This window comes from Mesocricetus auratus, unplaced genomic scaffold (assembly GCF_017639785.1).
Source record: "Mesocricetus auratus isolate SY011 unplaced genomic scaffold, BCM_Maur_2.0 Super-Scaffold_100014, whole genome shotgun sequence".
NCBI lineage: Eukaryota > Metazoa > Chordata > Mammalia > Rodentia > Cricetidae > Mesocricetus > Mesocricetus auratus.
The window spans coordinates 19,605,730-19,624,035 of record NW_024429197.1 but is presented as its reverse complement, the minus strand read 5'-3'; the positions used below and the strand labels follow the sequence as shown (position 1 = coordinate 19,624,035).

Genomic DNA, 18,306 nt, shown 5'->3' with positions numbered 1-18,306 from the left:
CCACATGGGGGCTAAGAACAGAACCAGGGTCTTCTGAAAGACCAAGAAATGATCTTAAGTGCTTAGCCATCTCTCTAGCCCCCTGAGGTTGTATTTTCTTTTCTTCTTAAACAATGCTGAGGATTGAAGCAGGACCTTACACATAACTAGGCTCATGTCCCACACCCCTGGCTCAAAGTTGTATTTTTTATTCTTTTTATTGGTTCTTGTGACCTATTATGTACCTCAGACTATGCTAGGAACTCAGATATCTTAATGAGACATGGTAAGGTCAGGCATCTTTATCCTAGTAGCTGACACAGACACTCATTTCAATTGTATAAGGACTCTGAAAGAAAAGCAAACAGTGCTATGAAAACACGAGCTGGGGGCCTTGACTGGGAAGCTCAGGGGAGACTTTGCTGAGAACATCATTATATAGGCTTTCCCTGGGACTAAATAGCCTTCTTAGTTTCAAGATGGCACAACTATCACAAAGTTCCTTTTCTGGGTCAAATCACTAAACAGTCTTATTGCAAGTGTCCCCTCTCAAATATAAGAAAATAAGATAGAACAAGTAAAGCAGGCATTTTTGTGTGTGGATCATACTTAGGGCCCTGCGCATGCTAGGCAAGTACGACACCGATGAGGTATATCTCTAAGTTCCTACTCAAGTAATTATCTTTTATTACAAACGAACAAATAAACAACTTAGGTTTGAGGTTAAAGACCAGACCAAGGGGCTGGCCAGAAGACTCTGTGGATAAAGGTGCTCATCATCAAGCCTGATGACTTCGGCACAATGGTGGAAGGAAAGAACCAACTCTCACAGGTTGTTTGACCTCCACAGTGCCTGTCTGCCCCTCCATTTCCTTGCCATTCTTCCCTCAATCCCCTCTCTCTGTAAAAAGAAAGAAAAAAAAAAAAGAAAGTACAAAAATAGCTCACTTTGGGGGCATTAACTGTAAAATTACACATCCTAAATGGTCACTTGAATGATACCATGAAGTCAAGTAGGATAAACCTTCAGTTGCCTGAAATTCTCATAGTCTTCCTCTGGATCATATAAACACACATATTAGATCATATGTTAGAAAGTTGTATTTACTGAAATCATAAATAAAGATTTGTAAAACATCTCAGTCTGGTTGACACTGCAAAGAGATGAATTCTATCTTTTTAAACGCCAATTGTCTCTGGAACAAAGCTGATGTTTTTTCCTTTTATGCTTTGATGTTTTAATTAGAGACTGATTTATATTAAGACGTGTCTCTCTTAAAGATGCTGACTTAGTAGTTGCCACTGTATGGCAATGGAGGAAGATAATGTGGAGAATGATGAAAACTAAAGTTAATTAGACCAAGGACTCTAAGATCATTAAAGCTGATGTGATGAATAACTGAGTGGTAATGTGTTTTGGTTAATGATATGAAATAATATTGACTTATAGAACACAAAAGTTAAAGTCAAAATGGCCTTAGAAAGGCATGTGTCACTACTGCCCAGTGAACTCACAGAACTAACTTTTCTTTTCTTTTTTTTGGGGGGGGGGGTTGGTTCGAGACAGGGTTTCTCTGTGGCTTTGCAGGCTGTCCTGGAACTAGCTCTTGTAGACCAAGCTGGCCTCTGCCTGCCTCTGCCCCACACTCCCCCTCCCTCCCCCCAGTGCTTGAATTTATAGACATCCGCCTGCCTCTGCCTCCCAAGTGCCAAAGTAATTTTCTTCAAGGTCACTCAGCTTGTAAATGATATCAGCTAGGATTTAAAGTTGCATATTTCTGACTTGACCTTGGATTCTTCCTCTTCCCCCACATATTTCTGATTTGAACTTGAATTCTACTCCCTTACAACCCCATTATACAGGGCTAAATGAACTATGAAGAGTTTCATCAATTGGCAATTAATTATACAAATGATAATGACTGTAAAGTGATCAGTAACTATACAAGACTTTCACAATTTGGCTTTCTTGAACTGTATACAATTCTCCTTCCTCAGCATCCTGAGTGCAGGGTTTACAGCTGTGTGCCACAATGCCCAGATGACATTTTGAATCCTAGAGCTCATATAGCTTATGAGAAATAAAGAACATCCACCTAATCAGTTAAATATTCAGTTGTCTTCAAGTAAAAGGCACAAAAATAGATTTGTTGAAAAAAGGGATGGGAAAATAATATAATCACAAAGTACCCAGATTTGGTAGTATTTAGTAAGAACCAAATGAGTTAAATAACGTGAGCAAAGTTTTTTTGAGTTAAGTTATTTAAATGATCAGGAGAAATAAGTTGGAGGGGTTAGAAATGCTTTGTATAAGATGGGACTGAAGCTGTGCCTTCACACGAAGAGCAGAAATACAATAGTTCAAATGTATTAGGTATGACTAGGGTAAATAACTGGAGTACAGGCCCAACTATATCAGAAACGACTGGAAAAACAGTGGTGACCAAGTACTTAGTCAAAGACTCAAGAAAAAGACCAAAAAAAAAAAAAAAAAAAAAAAAAGCAGATCAGTTCCGAAGGTTGCCACCACTAAGTTCATCAGGTCAATGGCTCATGCATTGATTTGGGAGAAGAATAAGCACTGCCAAAACAAGGGTGAAGTCAGAAGCTTAGGAAATCCACCTTGGAAAACCACGTTTAGAAGGCTACAGAATAATTTATGTCTCCCTTTTCCATGGGAACCATGTGCGCACACACAGACTGTCCAACTGCATCAGCTCTCTTTCTTCCTAACAGGGAATCCTTTGTTCCAACTAGAGTCTGATAAAATGACACTGAGATCAGCACTCCCATCTGGTGCAGGGGCTGATGCCATTCCACAACACACCCTACAGGAAGTAGCTTGAGATTCACAGCTGATTGATATCCACAGCAGGAACTTTGTGGCAGGGTGGGGCGGGGACTGGTAAAGCATTGAGAATTCTTAAGCCACTGAGTCAATTAAGTTCACAAAGATCCTGACTGTAGAAGTTATCCCAGGAAGCAAACCTATTTCTTAAATAATTTTTTAAAAGGTCAAGAGAGTGATAGAAGCTTCTCTATGCAGTGTTCATGGAATCTGAAAGTTAAAAAAAAATCCCTATCTCTTATCTTTCTAAAAGTGGACTCAGTAACTTTTTTATTTCAAGGGACTATCCTATCTATTTTAGCATATCCAGTAACAATCACTAGACACCATTAGCAGCTTCCCTATTAACAACAGCACTCAGGAGACAGAGATAGGTATATACCTGTGAGTTCAAGGCCAGCCAGGGTTATATAGCAAGACCTTAGCATAAAAAAAAAAAAAAAAAAAAAAAGGGAGAGAAAGACATGAGAGACATGGAGATATGGGTTGGGGAGGAGAGGGAGAGAAAGAAAACTGTCTCTTGGGCACTGCTAAAAGTCTCCCAAGATTTTTGAGATTATGTGTATATGTCTGTGTGTGCCTGAGTGGGTTTGTGCACGTGAGTATAAACTCTCAGAAGCCAGAGGATCCCCTGGACCTGGTGGAGTTGGTTACAGGTGGCTGTGAGCAGTGTGGGTGCTGGGAACTGAACTTGTCCTCTGAAGAAGACAAGTTAGCTACTGACCGTTCCCTCCAGTTCTATGCTTAAGCAAGTTCGTTTTTAACTCTTAAATTTTGGTCCTCCCTGCTCCCTGGAGGGTTTCTCTGTGTAGCCCTGGATGTCCTCAAACTCACAGACATCTGCCTGTCCCTCCTCCTGAGTGCTGGGATCAAAAGTGTGTGCCACTACTGCCAGTCCAAGTTTTCTTATCTGCAAGCTGAGATTTTAAATGTCATTTACAGAAGGGTTATGAGAACTCATTTAGACCCTCTTGCTGCACTTACACTATAACCACAGCGGTTCTTTTGTGCCTGTTCTCACTGTTAACTACAGACTAAGATCCTACTACCTTCCAAAGTACTGGAACAGGCCAAGTAAGGATGGACCGAAATGCCGCTGAACTTCAAGAAGCACCGTTTTTATGTTCAGTACTGGTGGCAGGAAAACTTTGTGAGGGCCTCGGGAGTGTGTCCCGCTAACCTTGTACAGTTAAAATGAGTCTCATTTGAAAACGACTGATTGTGCCACTGCCTTACAGAAGGTAAGTGGAAAACACATTCTTCTCATAGCTAGGTTTTTCCAATTAGGACAGCTGGGAATTGGGAAATATCCATTTGGCAGGAGGAAGTCCTTTTGGGCAGCGATGTCTTTGGGCAGTGACCTGACTGTATTGCCTGTGGAACTAACTTTTTGGTTGGCAAAGTAGAAAACTGTACCAGCTGTCAGGTCAGAGATGTTCTATGTCCCTCAAAGGTTTGTGTACTAGTCATCTAGCTTCAAAGCGCCCAGGTCTTCCTATGTTCTAAGCTGACCTCGAACTCCTGGTCTCAAGGAACTCACCTGTCTCAGCCTCCTCAGCAGCCAAGACTACAGGAGCACACCACTGAATCTGGCTCTAGGGTTTTGTTTTGTTTTTAAGGCAAGCGAAGGCTGATACCACTTATACCCATTCCTAGACGTAGCAATAAACTGTCCACTTCTGCAAAGTCTGTGAAAGGGTTGGACATATCGCAAAAAGTTCCTCTGCCTCCTCCCCATTCAGTTGGTAGTAGAGGTGGAGAGGATTATTACAGTGCGTTGGAATTCTAGGGGATGAGGGGGTGGAGGGTGGTCACATAGGGTTATAAATACCAGCAGGCAAACTTTGGGTTGGCTCCAGAGAACAACTGACATACTGTAATCTCCCCTTAAAGGCACAGGACAAGGAGCGCCTCTTCTCTTTGGAAATGCATCATCAGCTAAACACTTCCACCAACAACTGCATATAAATCTCACACGCCAGGGAAAGTGTCCAGACACAGATTATCACCAGGAAAACAAAGGCTGACCTAGAGGCAGCGTTGCTAACACACAGTCATAATCAGATTACTAGGAGGTTGCCTACAATACAAATATTTAACTTAATCAGCTAGTACCCAATCCAACTGAGGCGATGTTCTTCCAGAGCAGACATTCTAAAGAGGGCAGCTCTGCCTCCTAGGAGGCCTCTGGGAATGTCAGGCTCTTACAACTGGGAAGTTACCATAGTTAGTACACACAGGTCAGAGATGCTGCTCAGCACTCTCCAATGAGCAAGACAGCTACCCATAACAAAAACCAACCTAGCTTAAAATGTTTACTATCTAAAGGTGAGAACTTCTCACCTTCAGGTATTTTTTTCCTTGAACCCCAGTTGCCATTGAAGTAGCACTGTAGTATGCTTGTTTGGAAAAGAAATAAAGAAAAACAAATCCAAACAAAAAACTCCAAACAGGCCAAGGTTCAGTTAGCACTAAGCAAGGGAGGAGGTGGTGATAGGGCAGAGTCTGCCTCCTGTTGGCAGCTTTGAAGGGGGTGTCCAACCCTCTAGTGACAGACAGGTTTTCCCTGCTTTCATTTCCCTTTTTTCCCAAGGCTAACCTCATTTGCTTTATAGGCTAGTGATTCATTCTCAGGCAGGTATACTAACTAGTAAACTTTGGACAGGCTGATAATACCTTTGTTCAATGGAGAAAGTAATGGACAAATATCTACAAATTGGCAAATTTTCAGCACCATACTGGGCCCCATCATCAAGGGTTTTCATTTGTGAACATAAGAAGCTGTCTAAGCTTGTTTATCACGAGGGGGAAAAAATTCAAAGGACTGCGACTGAAGAGCTTCTTGCTCTGGTTTTCTAGAAGGCAATCCAGCTTGCAGACAGAAGCTGCAAGTATTACTGACCTTCAACTCTGCTCAGTTTGAGTTAGGAGAGTGGCTCTCAACCTGTTGGGTCACGACCCCTTTGATGTCTCATATCAGATATTTACATTACAACTACAAAGTAGCAACGAAATAAACTTATGGTGGGGGGTCACCACAACATAAAGAACTATATTAAAAAGTCCCAGCATTAGGGAGGTTGAGAACCAGTGAGTTAGGAGAGAACAGTGCTAGTAAGTCTGCTGAGGCACCTACATCTGCTGGCTAGCCTCAAAAAAATGAGAAAGGAAAAGTCTGGGGGCTGGTGATACAGTTCAGTAGGTGGACTACTTGCCCAGCATGTACAAAGCCCTGGTCCCATCCCTAGTACCCCATAAAACTTGATGTGGAATCTGTAATCCCAGCAGGTAAAGTAAACGGGGGATGAGAAGTTCAAGGCTAGCCTGAGTTACAAGACACCCTGTCTCAAAACCAGAACGAAAAGACTGATGATTGACTTGAATGCCTCAAATGTACCATTAGGTGATATTAAGTAATTGTGGAAAACTTAACAGACCCTAAAGAGATTTCTAAGTCTAGAGTTTATCCTAATCACAGGCATGAAACCCAAATGATACACACGCAGTTCTCCAGATGCTCTTCATCAGTGTGATGGGGAACAGGGGTGCAAGGAGAGGAAGTTAAGACTCAGAATGAGGTCAATTCTTGACAAATCTATAGACAGTTCTAAACAAGGAAAGCCTTTTGTTAACCATCAGATTGGTAGTTTTTTTGTTTTGTTTTTTTCCTCCCTACCCTTCCCAGGAAAGTCACACTAGGAGAATTCTTTGGCTTAAGTTTTAGTTTATAAACAAAGGTCCCTCCTTTCTTACTAATCTCCTGTTAGGCATACACAATTCCTTTCCCTCAATATTCAGAAATGGGATTTCCTGAAGAGATCAGCTAACAGCTTCTCCTCACAGTTTTCTGAAAACACGTTCCAGTCATGGTTTCTGGAAAGGTCTCTTCCTTTCTATTTCTTACAGAACGGGAGAGAGATGGGCCACGTGACCATGCCAATGCAGATGGCTGAGTCTTTCCTTGCTTAGGGTGGAAATGACTCTGCTGGTATCTGAGGATACCAACCAGCCAACCAGACTCTACAAGTCACCACAGGCGACCAAAGGAAAAACCTTCCCTAGGAATAGTAACTTCTAGCTTTTCCACATCATGGAAACCATTTCCTACAGACTAACTGCAACCTCTGGGTTTATCAGCACTGTTGTCCATCCCAGGGAAACCTGAGGCTCTCCATAGACTAGGGAGTTAGTCAGGTCAAAGTTGGCCTGTGTTTCTGCCTCAATGGTTCTTATCTTCTCTGAGTCTACGCTAAGGGGTGATTCTATTAAAAAGAAAACTTTGAGCTAAAATGCCTTTTAATATCTATCTTCATTTGATTGTTCTTATTGAAGACAATTTGTATCTGAAAGCTGAGTCAACCTTTATGTCTCTGATCTGCTGCTGGAGCAAGGGACGATTAGTCAATTGCTGAACTACAACATTAATCCAGAAACTCAACATTTACTCTCATAATGAAAATGATTCAGTCCTTAGAATAGGTCCAAAAGAGTTTTATGCAACTTCAAGAGGGCTGGGAAACTGACTGACAACTTCCCTCTCTCATTGTTTTCATTTCCCAAGAGCTCAGCCAAGAGAGTACTCCTCCCTCCTGACCAAAGTCCTCTGCTGGGAGGAGGCAAAAAACACTTCCCTATTAGGAAAGTTAGTGAACTGAATTCTGACTTGACCTCCGGCCTGGGGTGGTGGGGAGTGGGTACTGACCATTTTATAGAAAGTACCTACAGACTTCAATAAAACACTTCAGTGCCCTCCTCCCTTCACTTCTAGGCTTGCCTTGTCAACACCCCCACCCTGTAGATAAACACCCTTCCAGTACCTAGCTGACTGACCGATTCCAGCATTTATAATCATAATATTCAGTGGTAGAAGAAAACAACGAAGCAAGCTGGCTCTAACAGCTAAGCAGCTACTGAACTCTGAGGGAACTAGCATGCTAGACACATAAAAGCAGAAATGCAAAAAAAAAAAAGGAAAAAAAAAAAAGGCAGGAATACCCAGTGAATCTTCCAGCTTCATCAAAATCCAGAACATCTCTCAAAACCAGGTTCTCAACCTGTGGGTCATGACCCTTTCACAGGGGTCGAATATAAGATATTCTGAATAGCAGATTATTTGCATCATGATTCATAACAGTAGCAAAATTTACAGTTATGAAGTAGCAACAAAAATAACTTTATGGGTGGGGGTTACCACAACATGAGGAACTAACTGTATTAAGAGGTTGAAGCATAGCTGGATGGTGTGGCACACCCCTTTTATCCCAGCACTCGGGAGTCAGAAGCAGGTGAATATCTGTAAGTTCAAGGCCAGCCTGGTCTACAGAGCAAGTTCCAGGACAGCCAAGGCTGTTATACAGTGAAATCCCTGTCTTGGGGGGGGGAGAGCTGCAGCATTAGGAAGGTTGAGAACTAATACAGTAAACTAAGGGGAAAAAAAAGATTTATTAAACCCAACACAATTTGTACTCTCCAAGGGCTCTTTTTTTGTTTTTTGTTTTTTTCAAGACAGGGTTTCTCTGTATTGCTTTGAAGTCTGTCCTGGAACTCACTCTGTAGACCAGGCTGCCCTTGAACTCACAGGGATCCACCTGCCTCTACCTCCCAAGTGCTGGAATTAAAGGTGTGAGCCACCAACGCCCAGCTTCTTTTTAAAATTTATATCTAATGCTTTTTGCTTGCTTTTGAAACAAGGTCTTACTATATATATCTTAGACTGGTCTTGAACTCATGATCTTTTAACCACAGGCTCCTCATGTGTTGTAATTATAGTCATGTCCAGCCATACCTGGCCAACAATTCTCACAGGCTTCTTTCATTTTCTAGCTCACTGATGATTAGATGGCTAACAGGCAGACCCAACAACTGCTGCAAAAGTGACAACAGTAGTACACACGGTGTCCTTCAGGGAACGGTTTCAGAACCCCCATGCTTACCCAAATTACCACATTCTCAAGACCATTTTAAAAAGTGACACAGTATTTGTGTCTTCTCATCTACTTTAAATCATACCTAATGCAATACAGATACCTGTTATGCTATATTGCTTTAAAATTTATTTTATTTTTCATTGTTATACTATTATTTTCTACTCTTTGGATTATTTTCTAAAATATTTTCAATCTGCAGTTAGTTGAACCCATCTATACAGAAAGTACAATGTAATACTTAAATCATGGTAGAGGGGGAACTCAAAATTATCTCACGATATATCTATATAGACAGTCAATCCAAAATTACCTCCTCACTATATCGATACAGACATCCAATCAAAAATTTTCTCCTAACTATATATTATATAGACAGCCAATCCAAAATTATCTCCTCACTGTATATTTATATAGACAACCAATCTGACCAGAACAACATAGAGAAACCCAAATAAGCCACTTTGTAGGCACTCACACTATAGTGACTCAGGAACATTTACTACATAATAGCCCCAAGTATTTTCTGAGTCCTTGAAAATTTCAGCATAAGAGAACAAACAGTATCTTCTAATGTCAACCTGCACAATACCCTGCTGAGAAAATGGGGCAAGCTGGGGTTACAGCTCAGATTACTTGCCCAGCAAGTTGGAGGGCCAATTCTTATATAAATATAAAAATTTTTAAATAATTCCTCCACAAACTAGGATCTGTTGAGATAAAACTATTTTGGAGCCTATAGGCATAAATGTCAGTTTGCCACATTGCCAATGAAACAGAATTTTCTCTACCAAGAAACTACTCAAATATGATGATCTTTTATAGCTACAAATCACACTATCTCCGAATGTGGCTTCTGCTTAGGTCACACTAGGATCTGGTCTGTAACGCTATAACTTCCCAGGGTCAGTGTGCCTCTGTTTTAGTGCCAGTAGACCCTTCCTCCTTGTTAAGATGAGGTCTTGCTATAAAGACTATACTAGAACTTTCGATGCTGTCTCAGCTGCCTGATGCCTGAGATTACAGGCATGTGCTACCATGTCCTCACTTTATATTGATGGCAGCAGTGTTATCTGTGGGAATAATTCACATTGGTGATAGAGTGACGTGCTACAGACATTGTTTCCAAATCTATTCCTTGTGCCATGAAGGGTGTGCCAGCAGAATGAAGCTCTTTTGGGTATTTGTAACTAAAGGAAGCTTGAGTCAAGACCCAACACAGAAGCACTTGACTAGCAAATCCACCCTTGAGGGTCCAGTCATTTGATCACCTCCTGTTATTTTGATTTAGACTCACAAAATTTCAGTACCAGAAAGACTAACTATGGTAAAGGACTAAACATTTTGCAATTAAGGCAGAACTTCTCAAACTCTTTTATAGGTAAAGGAACTTGTACTTAAGGAGTCTTGGGAGGACTCATAGGCTGCTTGTTGCAAGTCAGAGATTTCTTTGACTCAATATGTTTCACTTAATAATTCATGAAAACCTTACATTGTTTCCTAATATATCAATAAAGTCTCCCTGAAATGTGTGCAAAATTAACACTTCAGGAAATGGCTCACAGCTCAGTTTGAAAAATAAGACCATGAATACAGTTACCAAATCAGTTAATTTGAGTGTTTGAGAAATCACTAGGAGAGTCTTAGACTAAGAGACAAGGCATAAGCACTTTCTTCCATATCCTAAATTGGCTATAAAAATGGAAAGAAACAACAACAGAAAAATCTTCAAAGCTGTCTTCTTAGACATCTAAGAGACTCAGTCTCCACACATGTGCTTTGGTGGTAATGGAAGTGAGAACAAGGAAATGGGGACCCAAGTGAAAAATACATTCTCAATTGGTATCTAAATTTTATGCATTAGTGAGGAAAATTAAAAAAAAAATCAGGGTGACACTTACTTTAAAATCTGCTAGTTGCTGGTTGATGATGTCCACTTCAGTGCCCACAACCCACTGAAGTGCTTCTCCCTCCTCCGCAGCGGCTGCGGCGTCGCTGAGTTCCTTCAATCTCCTATAGAAGTCCTCCACTCTGCCCAGCGTGAGCTCCAGCTGCTCCTGGCGAGCTTTCCCTCTCTCTGTCAGTTTACCACGTTGTTTGTTAAGAGCTTCTAGCTCCCTCTTGAGACCTAGTAAGTCCAAAGTCCCCTCTTCTTCCAACATTTTCCGACATTCCGCTTCAGAGTCCTCTATGTCAAACCTGAGGGCTTGGATTTTGTTAAGGAATAGCCGTACATCCTCAATTTGTGACTGCAGGCTATCCGTGTCTCTACCAATGGCTCCCATGCCATCTAGCTCATCATCTAGGTCAGCCAACTGAGAAAACATTTCACGGACTCGACAGTGAAACTGCCCAATGCCCTCTAGCTTGTTTTCCATGGTCAGGCAACCACTGTTCACTCGTTGCTTCACTTCTAAGAACTCCTGTTGGGCAACCTCAGCTTGATGCACGAGCGGGGAAGCATCGGAGCCATCTGGAGCATCTTCCACGAGTCCCTGAGTGAAGTTCCTCAGGTAGTCTACCTGAGGCTCAAGAGCCTGCAGCACTTCTTGTTGAGCTCTTAGTTTCTCCAGATTCTTGTTACTACAGGCTTGAGAGCCCAGAGCATCAAAGATTTCAAGTTGGTGTTTGGCTCCTTCAACCTTCTTTTCGATGCTCTTAAAGCTTTCCTGGAACTCCCTGAGCCTCTGAGTCATTTCTTCTAGAGAGCCTGTTTTGGCCTGTAGTTCCTCTGTAATGGCATCCATGTTCTGGTTGAGTCCAGCCTTCTCATCCCGAATCTCATCTTCATCTATTTCTGAAGAATTGATCAGGATGTCAGCAGCACCATTCAGTATTTCTAGCAGGGAGCGGCGTTTCTCTGCCTCATTCAGCATAGCCTTTGACCTCAAGAGGCTGGACTCCAGCTGTACTGGATCCAAAGTAACCCGCAACTCAGATATCTTGGCCTTGCAGTCTTCTATCCAGGGTATGAGGTCTCCCACATGCCACTGATACTTCTGAGCTTTCTGTACACAGTCCTTGAGCCTAGACTGTCGGTCTGCAGTTCTTTTACTAAGATCTTCCCAGTGGCTCTTGAGTTCAATCAACTGATTCTGTAAAGTCTTTTTCTCTTCCCCAGGAGGCACAGAAAGCAGTAGAGACTCTCCCTCGGCCACGATCACCTCATAGGAACCACTGTGTTGATTAAGATTTTTTTGAAACTCTTCATTCTCTTGTAGCTGAGACTGGAGTCGCTCTAATTTTGCAGAAATTGGGCAGATTTTTGCTTGCTGGCTTTGTTTTTCATCCAACCAGGTCCTCAGCTCATCAAACATTTGCTGGAATTGCTGGGTACTGGCGAGAGCTACCTGGAGTCTGTTCATGCGATCAGCTAACATAAAAAAAAAAAGAAATTAAAATCAATCAAGCCTGAACACGGGATGTAAAATGTTTGCTAACAGGGTATGGTCTAATCTTAAAAACAGAAACAAATATTGAGAATCTACCATAAAAATATCTACCATAAAAATAAGTATAAAGCTAGGTTCCTACAATCCTCTTATCAACCATGTAACATGACCTGACATGTCTAACTCAATAAAAACTTAAAGTCATAACATTTTCAGAAGAAGAACAAGTTAATGACAAAATTTTTCTTAAAAAAAAATTTCCAACCTGGTCTACAGAGCAAGTTCCAGGACAGCCTCCAAAACAATACAGAGAAACCCTGTCTCGAAAAACAAAAACCAAAAACCAAAACCAAAACAAACAAACAAAAAAATTCCAAAATAGGGTAGAGAGATGGCTCAGCAGTTAGAAGCACTGACTGCTCTTGTAGAGGAACCCATGTTTGGTTCTTAGCACCAACATGGCAGCTCATATCTTGTAACTCTAGTTCCAGAGGATTAGACACCCCATCTTGGTCTCTATAGATACCACATGTAAGCAAATGATAATTTTAAAAAAATCTTAAAAATTGCAGAATACATTATAACTTGCATAATGGGGTCAGGGATATGCATGCCCATCGACAACATACAGAAACAAGTGCTACAGTTAAAGTGTGTACAGAACTCCACCCATTAGTACATTCCTGGACATGAGTGCCTACAGGCTAGCTGATGTGATGTTACAGCTTCTATCTCCCATACTGTGTTGTTATGTGAAGCTCCATATATGCTAATGATCACTGGATAATAACCACAACAATTCTCATGGTTACTGGAAGTAACAACAGAAACATTATGCTAACTCTGAAAAGCTACTTAAGGGTCATTCTAGACTCTTGGTCTGCCGTGTCATTCCTTTTGCTTGCTGTTCTCATTTCAGCTCACCTGCAAGGTCTTCTAAGCCTTGGAGAGGCAGGGTGACTGTCTCCAAACGCTTTTTGAGCTCATCCTTGAGGTACTGCTCACCAATGAGCAGTGAGAGTTCATCACACAGTGTCTGAGCCTCCTTAATCTCGTTGTCTAATTGTTCCAAGTCAGACCGAATCTCACTGGTCTCCTCTAGTTGTTGCTTCACGGCATCAGGCTGGGTGCTGATGGCTGATTGGCCACTCAGCCGCTGTCCAACTGCTTTCACCTTTTCTGATAAGTCCTGGAGCAATTCTTGGTACTGGGTACTTTTAACAATAGCTTGATCAATTTGGCTGGAACGGGAGTTAAGCTTGTCAGTGAGCTCAACCCACTTCTGATTGATACTTTGGAGTTCTTTCTGTACTTGGCTGGTGGATGGAGAGACATCCTCAGGACCTGTTAGGATGCCCTGAGCTGCCTCATTCAGTTGCTCTTGCTGTTGCCTTCGTGCTTCAAATTCCTTCAGCATAAACTGAAACAGAAATGACATGGAGATGTCAGAGAAAACAGATCTAAAAGCAGTGTCAAAACAAAAACTGAGTTTGGATTATGCCAGCCCAATTTGAAAATGAGCCAGAAAACCCCAGGGACCAGACTACTAGGATACTGTACCATTCTCTTTAAGAATTGGGCCCTAGGCAATGGATCAGTGTTTATCCCTAGCATACAAACGGGCTTCGTGTGTCCATAACACAAAGAGGGATGCTCTCTCAACCTGGACTCTTAGGGGAGTGTCTGGACCCTGCCCTGAGTGAAATGACAGACTCTAGATATCCCCTATGTGGAAGGAAGTGGCAATAGGATGGGAGGCTGAAGGGGATGGCGGGGGGGGGGGGGTGCGGGAGGAGAGGAGGGAGAGGGAACTGGGATTGACATGTGAAGCAAGCTATTTAAAATTAAAATAATAAAAGAAAAAAATGTAAAAAAAAAAGAATTGTTTAATATGACAGGCTGTGGTGGTGCACTCTTTTAATCTTAGCACTTAGGAGGCAGATACAGGGGGAATCTCTGCGAGTTCAAAACCAGCCTGGTCTGCAGAACACATTCCAGGACAACCAAGGCTACACAGAGAAATGCTGTGTTGAAAAACAAAAACAAAACCCAAGGAAAGAGAATCTTGCCTAGGGGTCATAATGAAATCCACTTGCCAGGAGTAGCATTCAAACCCAAATTCTACCACACCTATTTCTTTGCTCTAAGGATTCATCTACATTGCTCACCTGGACCTGCTGTTTCTGTGCATTCAGCATGTTGGGGTCAATAGATAGGGGTCCTAGAACTCCCATCATCAATTCCTTCTCCATCAGCCAAGGGCGGAGCTGGGATTCTGCAGCCTGAAAACAGGCCAGATGGCTTGCAGATTCCTCTAGCTGCTTTTGGCGAGCCACAGTAACCTCGGTGGCCTTTTCCCATCGGGAATCTGTTGAGAGGAAATGAGAGAATGTAGTTGGCATGTTCCCCAGCTGTATTCCTTATATACTACAGGAAATGACACAATAGCTATTATTTAACATGTTTAAAAATTTTAAAAACTTAAAATATTTAAGAACTAAAATAATACAAATAGTTCTGTATCTTCATTAGGCTGGCAGTATCAAGAAGCTGCACTGATAGAACTGAATGGAAGCCCTCCTCTCCCCCACACACTGTTTAATTTTAATTATGTATGCCAGTGTGTAGGTATGTGCACATGAGTGAGTGCACCTCAGAGGCCAGAGGTGACAGAGCTTGAGCTACAGAAGACTGTGAGCTGCCCAGCATGGGTGCTATAAACTGAACTATGTTCTGCTAAAAGAGAACTATGTGCCTATAACCACTGAGCCTGCTCTCTAAGCCCAAGCTTTGTTTTGTTTTGTTTTGTTTTGTTTTGTTTTGTTTGGATACAGGATCTCACTATGTAGCCCTGACTGGACTGGAACTTGCTATGCAGACCAGGCTAGCTCAGATTTGCAGAACTACCTGTTTCTACCACCAAGTACTAGATTAAGGTGTGGGTCATCACTTTCCATTTCCATTTTTATCTCCAATATTCTCTTAAACTTTTGATCAGAGCAGACTATCAGCTTGACTTGTCCTAGAAAACCAGATTTCTGCTGACTTAATTTCTAAAATTTTCCCTATCCAGGTCATTTTCTAGTCCTGGAGAGACAGGCTTTTGCTTGCTTTCCAAAGTTAATTGGAATTCCAGCTTTATAGGGTGTATTGAGATTTTCAATTTGCTTTGGAGACAAGATATTTTAAGTATAAAGCATCCCTGTGATGACTTACTGAGCTCCTCTTGCATTTTCTTCCAGTTTTCTGCTTCTTGTGAGTTGGGATATGTCCCTAGTAGTCCAGCAAGAGCTTCCTTTACTTTCTGGATTTTAGGGGAATTCTGTTCCAATTCAGCCAGGAAAGCCTAGGAGAAAGCATAGCATACATGCCATGAGACTCTAGGGTGGAAACACCGTGTTGTGTGTGGTAGAAATAACTGGAAGACTGGCTTGATGGGAAGACTCAATAGTTCTGACCCTGCGTATGGCTTGCCCCATTTACTTAGCTTCAATATTTACTCTAAAATGAAAATGGTGGGATCTCCTAGTAGTGGACCAGGACCTGTCCCTGATGCATGTGCTGGCTCTTTGGAACCTATGGTGGCTGCCTTGTTCAGCCTTGGGCGGGGGGGGAGGGCTTGGCTCGCCTAAGCTTGATGTGCCATGATTTGGTGATTCCCATGGGAGGCCTTATCCCATCCGAGTGGAGATGGAGGAGTGGATGATGGGAATATGAGAGGAAGGAGGGGAAACTGTGGCTGGTGTGTAAAATAAATAAAAAAAAAGTAAAACAAAAAAAGAGAAAATGGTGGGATCTGAGTTCATTTAAGTACAACACAACAATGAAACCCAACTAAGTAGGGATCATCACTTCTTAATTGGAAGGGCCAAGATAAGAGGATGGTAATATTCTGGTAGTTGGAGAGCTGACATGCCATGCTCAATTGGGATACTTAAAATTTTGGAGAAAATTTCTTATAAGAAAATGTCTATGTTCTTCTATTTTCTGACAATTCTTTCAGTCCACATTTCAAATTTTAAAACACTAAAATTACTATGTGTATTTGTCTGTTGTGGTTGTGTTCATGTGCACCACATGTATGCCTGGTGCCAAAGGACGCCAAAAGAGGGAGCTGGATCCCATGGAACAGGAGTTACAGATGGTTGTGAGACACTATGTACATGCTGGCAAGTGAACCTGGGTCCTCTGTAAGAGCAGCAAGTGCTCCTAACTGCTGAGCCAGCTCTTCAGCCTTTTACATTTCAGTTTTAAGAATAAATACACTTTTTAAGGTTCCCCTAAGAGTTGCAAAGATGCCTAGATGAAAGAGGCTTAACTATCTCGTAGCATTATATGGAAAATAAGAATCAATTCTCAATGAGCTAATGTGTGTGTGTGGGGGGGGGGGATCAAGCCACTTTCTGCAAGCATGTCTTTTTTGCAATTTTAAAAATCTGAATCATAACAATAGGTAACTAAAATTCTCATGGTGACTTGAGTGAGGTATGTTAAAAATGAGGGCTAACATACCACCAATTACAGTCAAGAGCTGACTCCATTCAGGCTCAGGCTCTAGACTGGGACAGAAGCAGCTGTAGGAGTCTCTTTTTATACTGCTGGAATGTAGCTCATTAGTAAACACAGTACCTTGTTAGTTTCTGCTTGGGCTTTTACGGTTTCTGTCTTGGTTGGAGACAAAGAGGCATCCATGGCTTTCAGAACTTCCTCTTTTGATTCTAACCACTGTAGTACAGAACTCGCTTCTTTTTGAACCTCCTCCATTCTACTGAGGACAGCCTGAAGGCTTCCCTGGCGTTCTCGAAGCACTTCTCCCAGTTTCTCATACTTTGAATTCACATCAGACATGTCACACTGGATCTCTGTAAGATCTAGTATCAGAGAAACAACAATGAGATTGGTAATCCTGCTCCCCTTTATCTCATTCCTAAATGATTTGTCAGGATTAAGCATCTCTCCTAATTCTTCTAGTCAACTATTGATTGCCTTCCTCCAAATTACATCAAAGTTCCTGTTTAAGTACACAGAGTAAAGGAATACTACATTAATCTGCTTTCTGGCTTTGGCATTTTATATAAAGATATATGCCATAAATTGCTGAATAAATATGGGAAGGACAGAAGTGAGGAAGTAAAGTAAGATGTCACTTTAGCATACTGCTGGGATTAATCAATTTGGAACATTCTTTTGCTCTCTCTTCTTTAAACTGCTGAGAAACAGTGTGAGACTATTTCAGCAGGAGACTGAGGGAAAGAATACCACTGCACTACCTTTGTTTGTTTTGAGATAGTCTGATGTAGCAAAGGCTATCCAAAGCCTGAACTCCTAATTGTCTTGCCTCTACCTCCCAAGTGCTGGACTTATAGATCAATACCACTACATCTAGCTTTAGAATACTTCTTTATAACTCATAGATCCATATATACTTTCTTGAAGGTTTTTACTTGCTAACCTAATCTGGTGGCCCAGTATATTTCCTCAGAACTTTTAGTTCCAGGATGCCAACCTGTTAGCCAGCTAATAGAGAGGAACCACAGTTGTTCCTGTCCAGATTTTCACCCTCATGCCCCTCCTGGCAGCTGATAATCCACACATATTGAAACACAAACACAGCAAACATAAACACTATAACACACCCAACAAGAAGGCACTGTTGAAATGAGGTTCTCACCTTTGCAGGTGTGGTATCCGTTTACACTGCCTATAGAGCTTCCTACAGAGGGTAGTATGGAACCTGAGCAGAAGGACAGGGAGACAAACAAGGCAAGACCAACGTGTTAGGAATACATGTAGGCACAGCATTTCTCTTCTCAGGCTCGAGTTTTAAGCTTGGGTATCAGAAAGTTAACACAGCACAAGACAACAGCTCCTGGAAAAAGACAAGTCACTTTAGCTGCCAGGCAACAAACTGTCACTTGTAATGTTTCAGTTTCTGTGCAGTCATGATTTGTAACCCTTTCTATAGAAATAACAATTCATCTTAAATCTTCACCTTGGATTCGTTGGAACCTTTCTTGATTTTGTGAAGCAAGTATTGTTAAAACGATGAAGTGTTCAGAATGGTATCTGCCACATTTTAGAATAAGGATTTATAATAAAGTTAAATATTACCTTTAATATCAGTTTGTCATTGTAAAGAGGTGAACATTAAGCACAATCAAGA

At 41.6% G+C, this 18,306-nt stretch overlaps 1 protein-coding gene across 27 annotated transcripts in view; it reads right to left on the bottom strand.

The window, feature by feature from the left end:
* Positions 1–18,306, bottom strand: part of Macf1 (microtubule actin crosslinking factor 1) — a 332,217-nt gene that overhangs the window by 64,598 nt on the left and 249,313 nt on the right. For 25 of the 27 annotated variants that reach the window (XM_040756696.1, XM_040756695.1, XM_040756698.1 and 22 more), the window contains 6 exons: positions 17,815–17,877; positions 16,773–17,014; positions 15,360–15,489; positions 14,312–14,511; positions 13,068–13,563; positions 10,653–12,124 (listed from right to left, as the gene is read on the bottom strand). In XM_040756696.1, the coding sequence (XP_040612630.1) occupies positions 10,653–12,124; positions 13,068–13,563; positions 14,312–14,511; positions 15,360–15,489; positions 16,773–17,014; positions 17,815–17,877 (2,603 nt within the window). The remainder of the gene's footprint in view (positions 1–10,652; positions 12,125–13,067; positions 13,564–14,311; positions 14,512–15,359; positions 15,490–16,772; positions 17,015–17,814; positions 17,878–18,306) is intronic. The other 2 variants (XM_040756707.1, XM_040756690.1) reach the window with 1 other exon arrangement.